Raw genomic sequence first — 22164 nt, forward strand, 5'->3', positions numbered from 1 at the left:
CTCAACGTAGCTTTTGTTTTTAGACCTTTTGTTGTTGTTTTTTTTGTTATAATTTGTCACAGCTTTAAGAATCGCTATTTAAAAGAAATGCTTACACATCACGTTCCAACAAACATAAATCCGTGGAGACAAACAACGTCAACGGAAAGAGGCAGCGATGGCGGAAATCAGCACTGGCAGCGATACAACGTACGCATACATCACAAATCGAAATACCATAGTCAAATAAATGAAGCCTTTTTCTTAAATTCGGTAAAAATGGATGGAGGAGGTTTGCAGAAAAAACACCGTCGCAAAATCTTGCTCACAGATTTACCGTCTTTTGCATTGAAATAGGATTGAAAAGTCGTCGTCTTACATTCGGGGTCTAGATATTATGGACATTCGCAATGCTAGAGGGCGCCAGATATCGTTAAAGTCAATTCTGAACGCTTTGATGGTTAGTGTAGTTTTTGCTTGATTTGAATCAGGTAAAATAAAAAATTTTTTAAATATTGTTATCGTCATTTTACTGGTATTATTTTTTGTATAAAAAATTTATTTGGTGTTCAAAAAGTTAATTTTTATTCTTGAAAAAGAGGGTGTCGTCTTATATTCGGGCCAATACGCTACTTTTATGCTAACATGAATAGATAATAATAAAAATAAATATGATTCATTGATGATCGAATTAATTACTGAATATTTTTGTCTGATTTAATGTTGACTGACCTGAAAAATGCTTCCAATATTTCTTCTAATAGTCAATATTTAATGTTATTTTTTAAAAATGATTTTCAATGTTCTTAATTAAAAAATAAAAAAGGGTACATTTGTAAAGAAATGTCTTTTAAATCCAATTTTCTCATAGCAAAATGTTTTTTTTTACATTTCTGTTTAATATCAATTCCACTTTTCTCCACCAGAGTTAAAACATTTTATCGCTTTAATTTTTTGCATTTTATTTTAATTGGCGCCGACTTTCCAAAATGTCGAAACTTGATGAATTTGACCTTAAAGCACCGACGTGAGGCGGCAAAACTGTGAGCGAGACAAATTGCGCCGTGGCGTTAAAAAGATGCGAGAAAAAAACGCCCTGGCTCGAAGGGGGGCGGAGTCAGACACAGTGACGGTCGGTCGGTCGGCCATTTTTGCCCAAATCCCAGTCAGCGCGCAATAATCTGCATCAACTTCAATATTGTGCTTAGGAGTTGATGTCCCAAAAGTATTATTAAGGCCTTAAAAACTGCATTTTTTTCTCTCAAAACTAGCAACCATAGAAGAAATGATGTAAGATGTCTGACGTAAAACTTTCACATATCCACAAAGAAGCGCAATCTAAGTCAAAAGATCCAAAGAAATTGTCCAAAAATACCGGCCTGTTTTTTTTTTCAAGGTTTGCTTTCAACTGGTTGGATATGTTGTTAGCTTTGATGCTACGTTGAGAGCTGCCGCATTTGTTCGGTTGCGCCAAAAAACAATTGTTGCTATTTAGCTTATTTGCGTGGATTTTGTACGGGTATGTGTGGCGCACCCGAAAAAACGTGGATGGTCCAAACTTAGCATTACGCCGCGAGAGGATTGGTTCACATTAATTTTTTTTACCCGCGTTGGGAACCCAAAAAGACGGAAAAAACAGCCCAATTTTCATTGTTTCAAAACTGAATATAAGACGATATCACGTTATTTTTAAGTGGTGATTGTTTCAAAATATACTGAAATGTTTTACGGATATATCTTTGTACATTCATCATTTCAGAAAATACATTCAGAATTAAAAAAAAAACACGTCCTGGAAATTAAATTTTAGAATTATGATTATTTTTCTTCTCATTTTTAAAAATTGTTATAGTTCAGGACCTGACTGAGAACTAGAAAATTCTATTTTTGGAGTAATCGGCATGGTATTAGGGCATTTCTTGTTGATTTTGGGGCATTTTTGGGGTCACTTTTTGTAAAAACAATCTCTTTTTCATAGAATCTATTTAATTGCTAGCTTTGCTTTTAGCAAAAATAATACAAAGGTATTTTTGGGTCAAATTGATATCAAATTTTCATCTCATCCTATCAAAAATAAATAAATTGTATACATTTTAAAAAATGGTCCAATACATAATTTGACCAAAACATCTAATTTAAAAAAAAGAAATTTAAATCATTTTTTTTAACGAAACTCAATGTTGGCGCTGTTTATATCGCCACTTTTCAGGTTCCCGTTCCGATTTTCACAATAAAAGCACCCCTTTAAAGCCAGGCAATGAATTAAACGCTGCTAGCTTATCAATTTTGTCGATTTAATTTGAGCCGCTACCTCACACGGTGAACCAAACCTCCCGCGGACTTCCCATGACTCGACAACCGTCAAGAATACGCCGTTAGCGCCGACCACGCTAACGGAGCCAGAAGGCGGCGGCAATGGCGACCAACAAGAGCGAGGGCCCGGCGCCGAGAGCCGGCCGCCGCCCGCCGTTAGCCAACTTGAAGGAGACCACCTCCACCTTGAAGCCGTCCTCGGTGGCCATGCAGCGGAAGACGCCCTCCTTGAGGGGCGTGTCCAAGGCCGGCCCCAGCACGCAGAAGTCGCCGGAGAAGAGGCACGGGTAGTTCTTCATGCAGTTGTCCTTCTCCCAGCGGTAGCTGGCGTGGAACGAGCGCACCCGGCAGGGCAGGAACACCGAGGTGTTGAACGGCACCAACACTTCCTTGGGGGACGTCCGGCGGAGTTTCAGGGCTGTCCCAAATCCACAAGAGAGCGTACAATTAGCCCACCTCAACAGTAGACTAGACTGGTCCACAAACATAGATGCCCTGTACAGAAGGGGCCAGAGCCGCCTCTACCTGTTGAGGAGCCTACGGTCCTTTGGTGTGTGCAGGTCACTGTTGAGGACCTTCTATGACACTGTGGTGGCATCTACTGTGTTTTATGCAGTGGTCTGTTGGGGAAGTGGGAGCACGGAGAGGGACAGGAACAGGCTGAACAAGCTGATCAGGAGGGCCAGCTCTGTTCTGGGCTGTCCTTTGGACTCTGTGGAGGAAGTGGGAGAGCGGAGGATGCTGACCAGGATGAGGTCCATCATGGACAGCACCTCCCACCCCCTGCATGAGTCTGTGGAGTCCCTCCAAAGCTCTTTCAGCAATAGACTGCTACACCCTCATTGCAGGAAGGAGCGCTTCCGCAGATCCTTCCTCCCATCAGCCGTCAGGCTCTTTAACTCAAAAAAGGCTGTGGGTTAGGACCTCCCGAATTTCGGATACAGTGTAGATGTGCTTGTATATATATGTATGTGTATGTATATATATATCTCACCAACACAGTTACCTATTTATATATTTATTCATGTATTTATTTATTAACTTACTATTAAGTACCCATTTGTGTATAATGCCTTTTCTATTCCTGCATCCTCACCCTCTTCCTATTGCAACAAAGAAATTTCCCGATTACGGGATGAATAAAGTTATCCAATCCAATCCAATCCAATGTTTTTGGTAGGTGGGAGGAATCCGGAGTATCCGGAGAAAACCCACGTAAGCCCAGGGTGAACATGCAAACTGGGATTGAACCCACAACCCCCAAACTGCGAGCCAGACGCACAAACCACGCATCCACTGGACCGAATAGATTTAAAGAAACCATGACTACAGTAATCCCTCGAATATCACGGACAATGGACTGAAGACAAAGGACTTAGACCAGACATGGGCAAAAAGATAGGATATATATAAAAAAGTGCATCCGTTAACGGTACATATAAAACAAGCTGAAAAAAAGGGCAAAAGTACTATTAATATACTCATCACTCATCATTAAAGTAAAAAGTATAAAGTACAAAGTTAGTGAAGGAGTGTATTAAGAAATATAAAAATGTTTTGGACAATGTCAGCGGGCCGGATGTGGCCCGCGGGCCGTAGTTTGCCCATATCTGACTTGGATTAAAACTCGCATATACCTGTTTTTTTAGGGTTTATCTCAGGCTGAGAAGAAGTATTTTCACTGTGAGTACTGTAATTACGTTGTTATATTTATATACACATACTATATATATTAATACATTCATTTGATGTGCCTATGGCTGTAATATTTCATAAATATACCCTTTTTGATCATTGGACTTGTGTAATTCTGTATTTCCGTGTAGGCACGAAAACTTTTATTGTGGTGGTAATAACCCTATTATGCGGTTTTGACTTTATGGCAGCCTTTTCTGGTCTATAACTGCAATATTTGCAATATTTGAGGGATTGTTGTCATGGCTACATTTTTTTTGGTGCTTTATTCCTCCTTTTCATGACTTATCGCCTTAAAACAGAGGCCATATTTTCCCTTGAGCTCAAACAATGGTTCATTAATTGCTTTTTCTTGGCTTTACAGACAAAATGGAGTGGGCGAGTTGCAAAAAAAATCTACAAAAAAAGCAATAAAGCCTTTAAAGTACCATCATTGTTAAAAGTACATCCGCTTAACGTTCAATGGAAGGACTGAATGGCCATCAATTAACTTATTAACTATTTTTTTTAAATGCTAAATCAATGATATAATAATAATATTAACGAAAAATTTGGTCCTTTATTTTTTGTATTTTTTTTATTTTTATTTTTTTTCTGCAATATCAGTCCTGCCCCCAAAAAAAGACAATTAATTTTGTTTTTAATTAATTTTAGGATGCTCGATTAATCATGTCTTCCTAAATAAAAAAAAAACTAGATTTTTCCAGATTGCGTCATTCCAATTCTCCACTTTAAATTCGTTTATCTTCCCGGCAACCAAAAAAAAAAATCCAAATCAAATCCCGCCCCCTGCATTTTCCGCCCCAGCTCCATTAAGTGATCGTCATCTCCCAACCAGCACTTTAATTAAGATGCATAATCGAGATATTGTGCTCACCGGCAGCCTCCCCGCAAACGGACGAGTTGGATTGGTCCAAATTCTGGATCAGCGTCCTGTTCCACCAAAAAGACACAGAGGACAAACTTAGATTGCTCTTAGAACGCTCTCAGAGAGCAATTAGTCACCCAAAATGTGCCAATGAAACAAAAAATGGCCTTATTTGTGTCCTATATTGCAGTAAAAATGCTTTAAGTACATTGAGTACATACTTATATACAGTAAGTACTCAGTACTGCTCCTTTATACTTTTCCTATGTATCATATCGGCATATTTTCAAAAATACCACATGCAAAAAGTACCGTATTGATCCAAATATAAGGTGCTATTTTTTTGCATCAAAATAAGACTGAAAAAATGTCGTCGTCTTAAAATCGGGGTCGAAATATTGACTCTTTGTTAAAAAAAAAATCATATTTCTAACTTGAAAAAGAGGGAGTCGTCTTATATTCGGGGATATTTTAATTGAGGTCTTTTTAAAAGCACTTTGGTTTCTTTAATTGTTGACAAAATTCAAGATATGCTGTCTTTTTGTAGACTTTCAGAAAAATGGAGGGCAACTTACCCGGTGGTGACGTTATATCCCAGCGGGATGGCCATGCAGCGCCTCCTGGCTTTGTCCCAAGCGCAGTACGGATCCCGCGAGAGGACGCAGTCGCGACACGTGTCGCCGTAGCGACCGCAGTCGGCCACAGGCAGCCTCTGGACCTCCGCCGCCGTGGCCACGTACAGGTGACCCTACGCCGTAAACAAAGTGCCCTTATTTTCTGTGTCTTGCTTTAAAATGGCTGCTTTTGTGAGGCTTGACCCTTAACGGGGGCGAGTATTTTGGTCATTTAATTTTGTTTAAAAAGTGTAAACCCATGGGCGGTGACCGACATGGCCCAAATTGGGTCACCTACAAATGTAGTTATAAATATAGTTTGTGTGTATAAGAAAAACAGATTTTTTTTAAATTGAAAGAATATATATATAAATGGACAAATGGATAACTTAGGAAAAATTCAGTTAAAGTGTGTTTCCCTATAAAAATAGTAATTTTAAAGAGTCACATCTGCGCGAGATAATAGAAATAAAAATGTTCCTTCCCTAAAAAGGCTAATAGACTAGCTAGTATCATCTACATAGCTAAATCAGTGCCCTATCAAGGTTAATAGACTAGCTAATAGCATCCATTTAGCTTAACCAGTGCCCTATAAAGATTAATAGACTAGCTAGTAGCATCCAATAGGCTAAACCAGTGGCCTACAAAGGGTAATAGACTAGCTAGTAGCATCCAATTAGCTAATTCAGTGCCGTATAAAGATTAATAGACTAGCTAATCGCACCCAATAAGCTAAACCAGTGCCCTAAAAAGGTTCATAGACGAACTAATAGCATCCAATTAGCTAAACCAGTGCCCTATAAAGATTAATAGACTAGCCATTAGCATTAAATAAGCTAAACCAGTGCCATCTAATGATGCGTAGACTAGCTAGTAGCATCAAATTAGCTAAAACAGTGCCCTATAAAGAGGAATAGACTAGCTAGTAGCTTCCAATTAGCCAAATCAGTGCACTATAAAGGTTAATAGACTTAGCTAATATCTTAAAAGTTAAAAGTCAGTGAATAAAATGTGTTTTTGGGTACCTTTTGTGGGTTGATAGCCATGTTAAGAACGGGGCCCTCATTGCGGAACATGCTGTATTGGGAGATAATGAACACTCCTTCGCTGCTGTGAAGAACTTTCAGGACTTTTCCTTGTTCTATCAAGACAAAGCAAACATAAAACATTCTTTAAATGATGTATTTTACATAAGTAAGCGAGACATTGTGCTATTTTTGTTGTCATTTGCATACGTCAAGGTTTGTTTCAGTAGTGTCAAGACTGGCTTTAAAGCTCTCGATTCTCGCATTGTTATTTTTCGATAGCGAGAATAAAAATGAGTTGATTTGCATAGAAAGCTGCCAAATAATCCCCAAAGGAATTGTTGCCTTGGCATTTTTCGTGCTTTTACTGCCCACAACTTCTACTTTTCCACCAACGGCACGCCGTCTTTTGTTTAGCAACGCCACTGCGGGCTGGAAAAATGGTTGACGGTGCACAACCTTCGTCGGCTGCTGAGTGGGCAGCTTCAGTTTTTCTTTCTTTCTGTGGGTCGTTACTTGAAAGTGTGCCCTCTTGGAGAAAAGAGATGGCTAGCTCCAAAATTGCGCAAGAAGAAGAAAAAAATATTGGAAGAATTGGACTCCAGAGAAGAAAAGTTGGCACATATTCAGGGGGTGCTGGAGCCAATCCCAGCCAAGGAGGAGACTCAAAACCGAAAGCAAGCCAATCGCAGGGCACAAGTAGATCAACAACGTATACCTTGAGCTAATTTAATGTTAGCTAGTTAGCCTAGCATGCATGTTTTGGCGATATGGGAGGAAACTGGAGTACCAAAGCTTGGACCGACCTGTGATCGAACCCTCGACCCCAAAACTGCGAGACAGAGGCGCTAACCACAGCCTGAGATTTTGACAAAAAATTAACAATTCTGATTCTAATCTCGGGCTCAAACCCTCGATCTTGAAGTTGCGAGGCGGATATGTTGTCCACTTGACCAACGTATCGCCGGAAAAAAAACTGACTTTAACGTCGAAATTCTACAAAAAAAGATTAGGGCTACTGTAGAGAAATATGGCAAAAAAACTGCATATTTTTGTTGGTTTATGTTTTTAGTTGAAGGCGCCCGATTTTCAGGATTTGACGAAACACGGGAAATGTATGAAGTGGGAGGAAAGAGTAGCATAACTACATTTCTGTCCTTCTATGTGACATCTGTGATCACCAGAGAGAAAGCCAAAGAGAATGACTTTGCGAGGGGGTTGCCATGGCGATCTCCCTCCGGCGCCAGGCAATTTTTTGGAGGCGGCTCGCCGTGCATATTTGATCACAAAACGTCCACATGTGGAGGGACTAGTAATGATGTCACATCAGACATCAATTATTCACCAAGAGAATGAATGAGCTGCTGGAAACGCCAAAACTTAATAGGATTTTTAGGGCTGAAGAATCGTCGTTCCATTTTTGAAAAACTCACCCGTTCCCAGGTAGAGAACGCTGTAGTGTTCGTCGTTGACGGCCAGGACGATGTCCGCCACCGCTCGGGTGATCTGGTCGTCCGTGGGCAGGTCCAAGGGGGCCACGCCCACCGGACGGATCACGTCCTCGATTTCCGGGTGGTATCGGATCACGCCCAGGTTTTTGATGTCGTTGTGACCCGCCGCCGACGAATTCTTTCGGACGCACTGCGGGGCGACAACGGTCGATTGGGAAGCCGTCAGGTTGGAACTGGAACCGAAACTGGTTTGGTTTGGAATCCTTTCGGCCACCTCATCAGTTAAAGTGGCTTAATCGGATTTTTAGATTTTAGATTTTTAGTGATGAGTGCAATTGAATGTGAGACACATCGGACTATAAAATGCAGTAGTAGTATTAGTAGTGGTGGTGGTTGTGGTAGTAGGAGTAGGAGTAACAGTCGTAGGAGTGGGAGTAACTGTTGTAGTAGGAGTAGTAACATTCGTACGAGTGGGAGTAACTGTAGTGGTAGTAGTAGTAGTAGGAATAGTAACATTCGCAGAAGTGGGAGTAACTGTAGTAGTAGGAGGAGTAGTAGGAATAGTAACGGTGGTAGAAGTAGTAGTAGGAATAAAAACAGTGGTAGTAGGAGAAGTAGTAGCAGTAGTAGCAGTAATAGCAGTAGTAGCAGTAATAGCAGTAGTAGCAGTAATAGCAGTAGTAGCAGTGACAGTAGTAGCAGTGACAGTAGTAGCAGTAACAGTAGTAGCAGTAACAGTAGTAGTATTAGTAGTAGTAATAGTAGTTGTAGTAACGGTGGTGGTGGTGGTGGTAGTAGTAGTAACAGTAGTAGTGGTGATAGTAGTAGTTGTGGTGGTGGGTTGTATTATACATCCACTAGATGGAACTATAGTAGTAAGTGATGGTGTGATACATGTCAATTAATTTTAGCAGTAGTAAAGGGAATTTCACATGGTTCCATATACAAGGCGCACTGGATTATAAGGCGCACAGAAATTGAACTTTTTTTAGGGTTAGGGCTTTCTATTGGATAGAATAGGGACAATTGTTCCATTCAAAGGGACCCAGGCCGGAAGGAGCCCCGTCCTTACCGTTCCCGGTCGATTTCCCACAAAAGAGCTGCTGTAGCCTTTGAGTTTGGACGTGGAGAAGGCCTGGTCGATATCCTCGATGGAGTAAGCGCAGATGACGGTCCTCCCCCTGGAAAAAGTCAGTGATAAAGCCACCCCGGGGACCACCGGACCGCATCAATTTGACTCACCAGGCGTTGGAAAAAAGTCCGTAGAGGACGCCGGCCCGCTTGTCTTGCGCCGTCAGAACCACCGCCTGCTTCATGTTGTTGTACTGCTGCTGCGTATTTCCCGAGCCGCACATGACCCGGGCCTTCATAAACGTGGTCCACGAGTCGGCCAACAGGGCCTTGATCCCGCCCTCGTCCACCTAGGGGGCGACGGGGAGTTGAGCTTGAGCCACGGGCGACGGGTGCGGCGGTGGTTACCGTGCAGATGCGGCCAATCCGGGCACGGTACGGTTCCTCGTCCACGCGGGCCGTCTTGTTGATCTCGCTGAAGAAGAAGTAGATCTCCTCCTTGTACTTGAGGGAAGACGGAATAATGGCGGCTCCGGCGAACTGAGGGTCTGAGTGGACATATCTTAGTTAGCATAACAGGCTAAAATGTTAGCCCTAGTTTTTTTACATGTCTGTTGTCATCGTACCGTTGTTGCAAAAAACAAAAAAATGAAATGTGTGGTTTGCAAAATGTCCGATTGTATGTCCTCACTTACTAAGCAGCCAAATGTTCTCCGTCTTCAGGAGCTTTTGAGGCCCGAACGTCCGACGGATGGAGCCGGCGTGACCGCTCACCGCCGACATGGCCGAGTACAAACTACCCTCTGGACACAAAAACCACAGCAATCCGGTAAGAACCAATCATTTGTCCACCATTTCATATAATATTTAGATTTTTTTAATTTTTTTTAATATAAATGGATTAAAAGAACTGGATTAAAACCCTGAATATTCAGTTTTTAATCGATCTAAAACAATGTTTACTTGAGCTTTTTTCAAATATATTTTTAGATTTTACAAAACGGTTTTTGAACGAAAAACTGAAAAAATGGATAAAAAATTACAATTATGGATTAAAAGAAGTGGATTAAAAGACCTAAATATTCCGTTTTTTTTAGATCTAAAACAATGTTTATTTGAGCTTTTTTGAAATATATTTCTAGATTTTACAAAATGATTTTTGAAATAAAAACTAAAAAAAATGATTCAAAAATTACAGTTATGGATTCAAAGAACTGGATTAAAAGCTCTAAATATTCTTCTAATATTCTTTTTTAAATATATTTTTAGATTTTACCAAATGATTTTTGATCTAAAAACAGAAAAAAATGGATAAAAAGTACAATTATTAATATAAAGGTGGTAAAAAATCAGGAAATGTAACTCTTTATTTGAATTTGATCCTAAAACACAAAGTGGGCACTCATCATTGACTTCCCCGGTCCACACAAAATGATGCGGCGGACCAGTTTAGGCCCCCGGGGCCGCCACTTGGACAAATGTGATTAAACCAGAAAGAACATTACACGCAGTACCGAGGCAAAGACCCCTGAGGGTTTTTTTATTTAACTCAATAAAGCCGAGGAAGAGAAGAAGCAGGGGCAGGAGACTTAACATATCAGCCTCTCTTTCTCTGGCGTTGCCATGGCGATTGTCATTAATCTCCGAGTCATCAACTCGGGCACAATTACGAGATGAGGATATCATGAATCACATTTAGAGAAAAAAAGTGCAGAGCTGACATGATGAAAAGAGTCGATTGCGACGTCCTTTTTAGCATCTTTGCACATTTGATGAAAAATAGAAGACATTTCTATTTAGGAATCCAGTTTATACACAACTAGCGTTGCCAGTGCTAATGCTAAAAGTGCTAAAGTGTGTTCCCAAAGCCACAAAAATGTGTCAAAATTAGGATTATAAAATTAGCCATTTGAATAGGGGCGTTGATCTTAGTAGACTTGCTGGTTGTAGTGCTCACATGACTTACTTTTGTCGCTTTTTACATGCTGGCAACAAGCAGAATCTCAGAAATACGTGAATTTTAAGATTTTTTTCATAGATTTTCCATTCTAAGTACCATATTTGTACTTACTTTTAAAACAGATGAATATGGAGGTTTAAATTCTGAATCTTAGTGCGGCTTATATGCGAGAAATTGTGAAAAGTAACCGTTTTAAAGCCATTTTAAGGGTGCTGCTTATATGTGGAGGTCCTAATATGCTAGAAAATACGGTAAATAAACGCTCAAAAAAGTCTTTCTGAGGTTCAACAAATGCTGTGAACAAAATGGGGAATGCGTGGAAAATGATTGGCTGAATAAAAATGGCTTACCAGTGGGCAAACTGATGGACTTCTGCGAGGGGTACGGCGGGGAGATGTCGGAAGCCGAGCCGATATGTCCCACGCCCTGGATGTCGCTCAGGACCGTGTCGTTGACCTGCGGGTTGAAAATTGGACGGCAAATTAGATATTGGCCTGGTTGTGGCGTTAGCATTGTTAGCGACAATGGCGTCCGGCGGCTAGCCCTTACCAACATCCAACAACGAGGACTTCCGGCGTTGGTGCCGCACACCACCAACGTGTCGTTGACTTTCTCGATGACCGTGATGAAGTTGTCGCACTCCGGCTGTGAGACAAAAAAAAGTTAAGAAAATAAGGGACAGACTGATATCCCCGTCTTAAGGTCCAAAATCTGGTCATCGTTAGCTTTGCGTCGTCGTCGTTTTTTTTTGTCGAAAGCATAGGTGTCAAAGTGGCGGCCCGGGGGCCAAACGTGGCCCGCCGCATCATTTTGTGCGGTCCGGGAAAGTCAATCATGAGTGCTGACTTTCTGTTTTAGGATCAAATTAAAATGAAGAATATAGATGTATATGACATTTTTTGATTTTCACCCTTTTAAATCAATAATTGTCATTTTTTAATCAATTTTTCTGTGTTTTTAGTTCAAAAATCATTTTGGAAAATCCAAAAATGGATTTTAAAAAGCGTAAAGAGTATGAAGATGCAATTTTATGTTCGTACCTCGAGAGGCGCCGCCTTGGCCTTGCAGGTGTCGATGGCGGTCTGGTCCGAGGGTGCCGGAATCTGCCAGAAGAGCAAAGAGTTAGCTAAATGCTAAATACTGATAGCCGTTAGCTCCGGAAATCCCATTTTTTTTATAACAATCCCATTTGATTGAATGTGTGAGGTGTTTACGACCTGGTGGACTAGTGGTCGCCGTGTCGGCCTCGCAGTTCTGGGGTCGAGGGTTCGAGCCCAGGTGAGTCTTCATTAGAGTAGTGTGGAGTTTGCATGTTCTCCCTGGCTTGGCTTGTTTGGGTTTTTTTTACGTGTATTCTGGTTTACTTACTGCATCCCAAAAACGGCATGCTAGGGTAATCGTTGGCTAAATTGTCATTAGCTAAAAGTTATTATTTTTTGTCTCCTTGAGCTAGCGCCGTGTCCGAAATGCGGGTTTTCTTACCTGCACGTCGCGTACGCCCCGGTTGCCGAAGGTGAGCACGTAGATGACGGCGCGCCCGCCCACGTAGAGCGTGTCTCCGCCTTCCTGCTGGTACATGCTGATGTAGTTCTCGGGTTTGTCAAAGTGGAAGCGAGACGGTTCTGAAAAGGGAGGTAGTACGTACGTCATACTATCAATCAATGGAATCACCATTGCTTCAAGAAAATATGCATTTTTGTCTATTTAGAAAATAATGCTATCACCCGAAACCACACTGGTGTCAAAGCGGCGGCCCGGGGGCCAAATCTGGCCAGCTGCATCATTTTGTGCGGCCCGAGAAAGTAAATGAGTGCCAACTTTCTGTTTTAGGATCAAATTGAAATGATAGATATAGATGTATATTAAATTTCCTCACTTTTTCCCCTTTTTAAATTGATAATTGTGATTTTTTAATCAATTTTTTTCTGTGTTTTTAGTTCAAAAATCATGTGGTAAAATCTAAAAATGCATTTTAAAAAAGGCTAAAATAAACATTGTGTTAAATCTATATAAAACTGAATTTTCAGGGATTTTAATCCAGTTCTTTTAATCCATTTATAAACAAAAAATATAAATATTCTATCTAAAATGGCCCGTAAACCAACCGGAGTCTGACACCCTTACCCTAAAATCAACAAAAAGTGATGCAAAACGTATCTCTTAAAAAAGACCCCAAAATGTAAGACGACCCCAACTTTTTTTCAGTCCAAAAAAACAACATCGTCTTATATTCAGGCCAATACACAAATTTTTCCATATTGTCCATTTTTTTCAATCAGACTCAAACATCTCCAACAGCCAATGAGATTTCACCTCAAAGAAAATGCTAAAAATGCTAATCTCCCCATCTTTTTCAACCGAATTTCCATCATATATCTATATTTTCTCTTTTTATTCCTTAGCGTGCAACGTCTGGTGACCTCCGCCTCAACCGGTTTGGGGGGGGCGTCGACCACCCCCTGAGACCCCCCCCCCCCCCCCCGCCTAAAGGCTTCCTTTCACCTTGTCTACGGAAAAGCGAGCGGCGTCGTCGCGCAAGTGAGTGTGCTCTGCATGACAATGACGCCACACGTCATCTTTAGCGCTTCGGCACCCCCCTTTTTTGTCTTCTTTTAATCCCACACACGTCCGATTGGGCCCCCCCTCGATTCCGAGGACGTAAAATGAAAGCGGAATGGCGTCAAAAGGGACAAAAGGGACATTTTCTAGAGCGTCCTGGCGTTATTATTTCCACGAGCGCGGCCGTCCCCGCATTGCAGCGGCGCAAAGACACGGGCAGTAGCGCGCCGCCATATTTCATGTCACGGGAAGACAAATGGAATTAGAGAATTATAGAAATCAGCTTTAATTTAAATTCATATTTTTATCGACGCTTGACGAAAGCGAGTTGCCATAAAAATTAAATGTTTTTATTTGGGGTGCTCGTTAAGTATTTTAACACAAAAAACCCAATAAAAACACATCCTACTTTAAGATAAGATAAAAAAATGCAGATTTTTTATTTATATAACCATGACAGCAGCTGAATTTTCTCAATATAATAAATCATTTTATATGATATTTTTAAACACATGTACGACCTTCCGACTTTAAGATAACATGAAAAATATGCTGTTTTTTTATTTATACAACCATGCCCACAGCTGAATTTTCCTAATATTCTAAATAATTATTTTATATTATATTTTAATTGATATAATATAAAAGTTTTTCCATATCCCCTTGAAATCGGGTGTTGCAAAAAAAACATAAAATACATTTAATTTTTATTTTTTTTAAAAAAATAGCCAAACGCTACATTCCTAAATTACCACTGATCATTCTTTTATATAATTTTTATTAATATTATATATAATTCTTTCCAAAACCCCTCGAAATTGAGTGTTGCAAAAAAAAACATAAAATACATTTGAAAAAAATTCAGAAGTAGCTATAAACTACATTCCTAAATTATCACTGATAATTCTTTTATTAATTTATAATTAATATTATACATAATTGTTCCCGTATCCCTTTGAAATCGGTTCTAAATCAGGCATTAAAATAAATAAAATATCTATTTTTTTTCCCAAAAATAATTTGATAATTTTTTTCATGAACACTGGCTGCCACAGGCGGCGCCAGACGTCCAATTTTCACTCCTCCCACGCCAAAAAAAAAACAGATTGGACGTCAACTACCGTCAATGGCATGGAACAAAGACCCAGTTAACAACGGGGGGAGGGGACATTTTAACATATTCGAGTTTAACTCGCGACAAAAGTGTCTTGAATACATTTCATTGTCGTAAATTGAACGGCGAATGGTCGCGCTTACCGTGCACCACAAATTTCAGCCTGGCCGGCTTGCCCGTCACAGCGGCGGCGACGGCGGCGAAAAGCCCCACCAGGAAGAGGGGAAGCGTTTTGGTCGTCATTGCGCCGGAATGAAAACTCATCCCGTAGAAAAAAAATGAAGGATGGCGTATATGACGATCCTCGCCGTTTTAGCGCCTTTCTTCCTGGCTGCCGCTCGCTGGCTCAGTCGCTTGGTCGCTGGCTCGGTGGGTGACTTGGATGAGCGGCGCCGGGAAGAAGATGGAGAAGAAGAAGAGGAAGCTCCTCCTCGCGGCAGCTAGGCAACAATTGGCTACCACACACACACATATACACACACATTTGCGCACTCGCACACACACGCCACCTGTTGTGAGTTTTTATAGAGTCCAATCAGAAGCAGAGCCCATTCGCATTTGCGGAAAAATGAAACTGTTCTCGGAAAAATATATGGGACACATTTAGGGTGGTAGTACGGTGCGAGAGTGGATGCCGCGTCCGCATCGCAGTTCTAGGGTCGAGGGCTCGAACCCTTAGTGTAGTGTAGAGTTTGTATGTTTTATCTGGGGGTGTGGTTTTTTTTTCTGGGTGCTCTGGTTTCATCAAATGTTCCAAAAATATGGATGCTAGGCTAATTGTGCATTGATTGGGTGTCCTTTTGTTGCTTGTGCATGATTGGCCAATTCCCGATTTAGAGTGTCCCCACCCCCACCTGGTATCCGTAATCAGCTCGGATAGGCTCCAGCACCCCCTCAACTTAAGGGAATAAACTAGATGGATAATGAAACAATTAAAATTATTTGAAATTGTAAAATAAACCAAAATATTTTTTTATGAATGGGAATTTCTACACTAGTACAAAAGAAATACACTTTTTTTTTTTTTTACAACTGCTAAATTATTTTTTGGGCTTTAAAAAAAAAACTAAATATTTTGTTCACTCATAAATATGTTTGCTGCATTTACAAATCCTCACTGAGCATGAGCTTTTTGGCCACCAGAGGGTAGCATCGTCACGATTTTGTAACCTCCAAAGGGAAAAAAATCTGTTAATAAATTAAATACATTTAAGTCGGCATTCCTATGTGTATATAATTACTATTGCTAGGTAGATGCTAATGGATAATGCTATGCTACTGCTATTTGCTTATAGAGTTGAAAAACATTAGCTTCAAATGCTAACTGCTTAATTTCATTTTAAAGTGAAAATAGAAGAGAAAAAAATGTTGTTAAAGCATTTATTAGTTGTCACACATCAAAAGTCATTGTGAGACTAATTACAAAACATTAGCTTACTGGCATAATTGTCATTTTCGACCATTTGATGCAAGAAAACAATTTAAAGCAATAAAAACTCATTTTTGTCATTATGCTACCAAGCTAACAAAAATAACTCGGCATCCACTTTCAAACGTTCTTGACCTAAATATTTACAAAACGACGCTGTCTCCCCCCAATAAAGAAAGTGAGGCACATATTCCGTGTGACGCGGGTTACAAAATATAAAATAAAACATGATTTCTTGCATATAAAAACAAAACAAATGTCATAATAATGTTACAAAATAAGAAATAGCATCCTGGGTTAGCGTCCAATGCTAAAAAGCACAATCCTATATACACAAAGCTTCTGAGTTGCTAGCTAAAGCTAATTCTAGCTAGATATTTAGCAAATTAGCATATTAGCATAGGCTAGTTTTCACAGTGAGTCTATTACTCGTGTTGGCAATGAAAAGATCACTAAATGCTGACAACAACTTGCTAACCGCTAGCGTCACATCTATCCAAAATGGCCACCGAAAGGGGAGGTGTCCAATCAGTATGAAGTGGAAGGTTTCTTTTAGCCAGGAAGTCAAGAGTCTCTTACAGGAAGTGATGTCATCTTAATTTCTGTGGTGGCTAGCCTTTTAGTTTTTATTTTTTTGTTACCATACTGATATTCAATTTTTTTCTGTCCAAACCAGATTTGGTGAGCGGATTGAATTCAAGCATAAAACGGTACGTAACCTATTTTTTAAAAAAATAATCCAAACATTTAATAGCGCAAGTAATATATCCTGTTTTTAATATTTTAAGAAGATAAATAAGCATTTCAATCGCTGTGCTTAAGGCGCAAATGTAAGATATCCATCATTAAATTTGTCCCATGTTGACTGGCCATAGTCGGCTGGGATTGGCTCCAACACCCCCGCAAACCCCTCAATTCAGAAAATAAATGTTAAAATGTAGTCTCGACTAGCCGGAATTCCGGGCCGCACAGAATGATGCGGTGGGCCAGATTTGGCCCCCAAGCCGCCACTTTGACACCTGTGCCTTATGGCATTGGTTTCATCCATGCAGAGGCAAACCGACAATGATTATTTTTCATTTTTGGGATCCGTTTGAATGCTTAAAATGACAAGATTGAAGTATTTCATGAGTATGGACTTTAAGAGTTCCTTGAAGAAGAATGGAAAGAAGTCCAAAAAGCCGAGCGTTTCCATGGTAGCCATTATGCTCTGTCTTAGATCAGTTTCATGGTGAACCTGCCGCCATCCCCGTGGTTCCCCCCACCACCCGTTGAGGATCGGGGTACAAAATCAATGGTGGCCGTGTGTTTGATCTGCCCTTTACTTTGACTCCAGAAGAACATGAAGACAAAGCAAATGGCCACGGAGCTCAGAAAGGACAGAAAACCCATAGTAGTGGCGATGATCAGCGTCTTGGCGTCAAACGGGTACGGCTTGGCCACCTGGGCCGAAGAATTGGTGGCCCTGGGGACCGGTGGCTCCGCCCAGTCCTCCTCGGCCAAGAGGGGGACGGTCCGGTTCCTCGGCCCCGGCCTCACGTGGAGTCCCACCGAAATGCTGTCGTTCCCGGCCGCGTTACCCGCCCGACACTGGTAGGTGCCGCTATCGCGCACTTGCGCGAAGCGGACTTCCAGCGTGCCGTTGGGTAGGACTCGGACCCTCCCCGCCGGGGTCAGCACGACCTCGCGGGAGGAGATCCAGGTGACGGAAGGGGCGGGGTCTCCGTCGACTCGGCAGGAGAAGAGGACCGTGGTTCCGTCCTCTACCCGGGCTTCTTGTGGTCTTCGGTCTAGGATTCGAGCGGGCCGGCAGACGAAGATCCCGGGGAGCTCTTTCTCGGAAAAGTCTCGGAATGGGCGGAGCCTGGCCGCCTCGGGGGAGGAGCAAGTGGGTTGGCGGCCGTCAAAGTCCAGGCGGAGTCGGCGACGGACCACCCAGAGAAGACGGCAGTCGCAGGAAAGCGGGTTTCCGTCTAGTCTTAAGACCTGGAGGCTCCCCACTGAGTGTAAGGCGCTTTCCTCCAACGTGGCAAGCCGATTGGACGACAGGTTGAGAGTACGGAGCGAGGATAAACCCTGGAAGGCGCCGGGTTCGATCCGGAGAAGGTTTCCCCCGGCTAGGTGCAACTCCTGGAGACGGATTAGGTCCCGTAAAAGGTGGCCCCGGATGACGGCGATGGGGTTGTGGGACAGGTCCAGGTGGCGTAGGTAGACCAAGTGGCGTAAGGCCGTGTACGGCACGGCAGTCAAGTTACAGCCGCTGACCACCAGGGCGCTCAGGTTGAGTCCCGCCAGACTGTCGCCGCCCACCGTGTCCAGGGAGGCCCAGTTGGCCAGGACCAAGGTGCGGAGACGCCGCAGTCGACGGAAGGCGTTGTCGGGTAGCGTTGAGATGCTAAGTCGGAGGAGACGTAGGTATGACAGGCTCTGGAGGTGCGACAGCGCCTCACTGGGGACGGAGGTCAAATTGCTGCGGTCCACGCGCAGCTCCCGTAAACCCTGCAGCCCGTAAAAAGCCCGGCGCGAGACGAAGACCAGGTCGTTCTGCTCGGCGTCCAGCGTCTGCAGCTTGACCGTCTCCCGGAAAGTGTAGTCCAGGAAGACCAGGAGCTCGTTCTGGCTCAGGTCCAGGAAGCGAAGCTCGGACAGGCCCGAAAAGACCCCCACGGGGAGGATTTTCAGACGGTTGCCCTTGATTCGAAGAGTTCGGAGGTTCTGCAGGCCTTGGAAGGCTTCCACTTCCATCATGGAGATCAGATTCTGGCTCAGGTCCAGTTCTTGGAGATCAGAGAGGCCGTAGAACTGGCGCCGGCTTACGGTCCGGATCTTGTTGTGGGATAGATCCACTCGTCTGGAGTCGGCGGAAAAACCATCCGGGATGGAGGTCAAATGTTTTCCCGAGCAGACCGCCTCCTTGATCTCCGGCCGGCAGGAACAGCGGGGGGGACAACCCGCCCCCGAGACGGCCAGTCCCGTGGGGATCAGGATGGCCCAGGTGGCCCACGCCGCCCACCGTAGCACGGACTCGGCGAACATCTTGGCCCCTTTCTGAAAAAGACGCCGCCGTCAGTGGGAGGACGACGTTTACTCGACGGAATCGATGGTTTTACCGCGTGAGCGCTCCGGCGCGGGGGATCATAACCAGCCGGCGTGGAGTCGCTCTCGGCTCTGGTGGTCTCCCTTGAGTCCGGTCCGGGTTCGAGCCCGCTTAGCGTGACCTGCGGTAAAAACAGAAAAGCGGATCGTCAATCGATGTGACGAAATATCCAGGGGACGAAACGTCCGGGGGACGAAATGTCTGGGGGACGAAATGTCCGGGGGACGAAACGTCCAAGGGACGAAACGTCCACGGGACGAAACGTCCACGGGACGAAATTACGGGACGAAACGTCCACGGGACGAAACGTCGGGGGGACGAAACGGCTGGATACCAATGAACTCTTCCAAAATTGTTTCCATGACACTGATTGGCTAGCCGACAAATTCCTACCTTTTCCATACGGGGGTGACGGAGCCTATAGCAGCCGACAAACCCGAATCGGTTGCCGACCAATCACAAGGTCAACTGATTCAAACCGTTTGGGTGACTTTAGTGTGTTCAACCAGTTATCCTAGCGTGTATGTTTTTGGGATGTGGCGGTAATACCCAGAGAAAACCCACACAAACCTCAAATGTGAAGGCGGTCTGTCATGCCACGCAAAGCGCTAGCGCCATTGTTAAATTTGTTAAGTCGTTAATCCACATGTCCTTTTGATTTTATGATGTCAATAAATGCATTATAATATTACATACGCTTTATAAATATAGTCAGGCTTGGTCTATTCTGGGGTGAACTTTAGATGCGCGCCATGACACCTTTTGCTTTCACTCATTGCCTGCCATCTTGGAAAAATATACCATTCGATATATCATTAGAAAATGAAAAACACTGTTTAGTAAAATGAATCAAGTTGTCTTTAACCCTAATTAAGAATTTACTTCACTTAATTAAAAATATTCAACTCTGTCTTAACAGCGCCCCCTGTCGGCCAAACGTCAGGACACCAAGCGGGACAGACATTCCCAGAATGGCGCGGTGCGAAGTGCTGATCCGCCTGATCCGAGCTGGTGAAAGACAGCAATTGGCAGGTGCGTGACTTCCCGAGGGCGACCAATGGGAGATTTGATTTCGGACCCCCTCGCTAGCCCCGCCCCCTGTTGAAAAATCTCAATCCTGCATTTCATAACATGAAGTGTAAAAGCCTTCTCGCATGTTCCTTACAATCCATCCTCAATTAACCCTTTAGGGGACGCTCATGAGCTGCCATTGATGATGATAGACGTTCAATTCATTTTTCAACATTTGTGTCATAGCAGTAGATATGGTCATCGTAAATATTCTCTTTAATTTAGTGGTAATGCTATTTACTTTGTCTGTTTCGTGACTTTATTTAAAAAAATGGCTGCCACATCAAATTTGACATATTAATAACAAAAATAAATAAAAAACAATATTAAAATTGTAATTAAATAAAAAAACATTTAATTATCACCAATTTTTGAATTTTCAAACTACATAAATATAGCCTATAAACAATATTAAAATTGTCATTTAAAAAAAAACATGAATTATCACCAATATTTGAATTTCAAACTACCAAAAATAATAGCCAATTTTTCTATAAACACTTAAAAAGTTTTGAAAAAAAATAATGTAGGTTCATTTTAAAAATTATTCCATAATACCATATTTTCAGACAATAAATCACACTTTTTTCATATTTTTTTCACCCTTGCTTCTCTCCCCCCGACCGCCTAATGTTATTTTTTAGACTATTTTCACCCCAAAAAATTGTTATGGTAACAAACTTAGCCAACTTTCTATTCTTACTTCAACATAAAACATTGCTCTTGTTTTCTAACCCCAAAAAGGCCACCCCAGTTTTTCCACTTCATTTTAGTTAGTGCGACTTATAGTCCAAAAAACAACGATACATACTTAAATCCCCACGTTTTTGTGGACACGCACGAATGCACGCTACCTTGTGGGCTCTCCTCCTCCTCCTCGCCAAAAAAACAACAACAACAACAACAACATAGTCGATCCGTTCCCCTCCTTGTTGCCGCGTGCGTCCCTGGCCCAAATATTTTTAGCGAGCGCCTCAAATCCCCAATTAAAGTGTCCCAAAGCCCCGGTGGGTCTGTTTTTTATGAGCCGCCACGGCGCCCCCCGATGCCCATGGCGTGCATTGAGTGTTGAGCTGGGGCTGAAGTGAGAGCAGCTGCTTTATGAGCGACACACACAAAAAAAAAAGAAAAATGTTTTCCCCGGGGACTGACAGACTTTTAGCAGCCGGCCGTCCGGCCGCCCACTTTATGTTCCAAAACAACAACAAAGATGGCCGGCCTGTCAAAAATATCAAGACTTAAGACTTTTTTTTTTAAGATATCGCGAGTAAACAAACCCTCGTGGGCAAAGGGACGTTTCGTATGGCAATCCTGTTCAATCCCGATAATATCCTTTAAATCACGAGTGTCAAAGTGGCGGCCCGGGGGCCAAATCTGGTCCGCCTTGTAATTTTTGCGGTCCAAAAAAGTCAACTGTGAGTCTTTTAGGATCAACTTTAAATGAAGATTAGAGATTTATAAGGAATATTTCCCGATTTTTTCCCCCTTTTTAAATTCATAATTGCAATTTTTTTAGTTCTAAATGCATTTTCTTCATTATTGTTATTATGATTATAGTTAAGATTATGATTATTGTGATAATTATGATCATTATGATTATTATGATTATTAAGTGTCCTAATTTAAACGTTTTCCCTTACTCTGAAAAAAAATAGCTCAAACAAACATTGTTTGAAAATCTATAAAAAAAAATAACATTTCGGGCTTTTCATCCACTGTCTTTAATCCGATTGATTTCAATTTCTAAATATAATATCTAAAATAATCTGATCAACTCCACCTGGGTTCGAACCCAGATCGGCAAGGGCCGACGCGCCCTGGACCTTGGACCAAATACCTCTCAAAAACCCATGAAAAAACCTGCAAACATGCAATTGCAATTTAAAGTGCGACCTTAGCAAGGTTAAGAGCTGTCAAT

At 42.2% G+C, this 22164-nt stretch overlaps 3 protein-coding genes across 4 annotated transcripts in view; 1 reads left to right on the top strand and 2 right to left on the bottom strand.

Moving 5' to 3' along the window:
* Positions 1-22164, top strand: part of ctsk (cathepsin K) — a 49659-nt gene that overhangs the window by 14583 nt on the left and 12912 nt on the right. For both annotated transcript variants that reach the window (XM_077721123.1, XM_077721124.1), the window contains exons 4-8: positions 5403-5597; positions 9740-9845; positions 13379-13514; positions 16755-16788; positions 20095-20207. The gene's annotated coding sequence lies outside the window, so the exon portion shown is untranslated. The remainder of the gene's footprint in view (positions 1-5402; positions 5598-9739; positions 9846-13378; positions 13515-16754; positions 16789-20094; positions 20208-22164) is intronic.
* Positions 788-15094, bottom strand: LOC144199465 (semaphorin-7A). Its single transcript, XM_077721120.1, has 14 exons — positions 14793-15094; positions 12459-12598; positions 12017-12079; positions 11526-11621; positions 11327-11432; positions 9712-9819; positions 9425-9564; positions 9188-9366; positions 9018-9126; positions 7928-8135; positions 6495-6610; positions 5431-5603; positions 4865-4920; positions 788-2710 (listed from the first exon to the last, which is right to left on the bottom strand). Exons 1-14 carry the CDS (start codon positions 14911-14913, stop codon positions 2370-2372), a joined length of 1956 nt encoding a protein of 651 aa, XP_077577246.1. The 5' UTR covers positions 14914-15094; the 3' UTR covers positions 788-2369.
* On the bottom strand, positions 17034-19296 carry lingo4b (leucine rich repeat and Ig domain containing 4b). Its single transcript, XM_077721121.1, has 2 exons — positions 19189-19296; positions 17034-19126 (listed from the first exon to the last, which is right to left on the bottom strand). Exon 2 carries the CDS (start codon positions 19112-19114, stop codon positions 17294-17296), a length of 1821 nt encoding a protein of 606 aa, XP_077577247.1. The 5' UTR covers positions 19115-19126; positions 19189-19296; the 3' UTR covers positions 17034-17293.

The sequence above is a fragment of the Stigmatopora nigra genome, chromosome 7 (genome assembly GCF_051989575.1).
Source record: "Stigmatopora nigra isolate UIUO_SnigA chromosome 7, RoL_Snig_1.1, whole genome shotgun sequence".
Lineage (NCBI taxonomy): Eukaryota > Metazoa > Chordata > Actinopteri > Syngnathiformes > Syngnathidae > Stigmatopora > Stigmatopora nigra.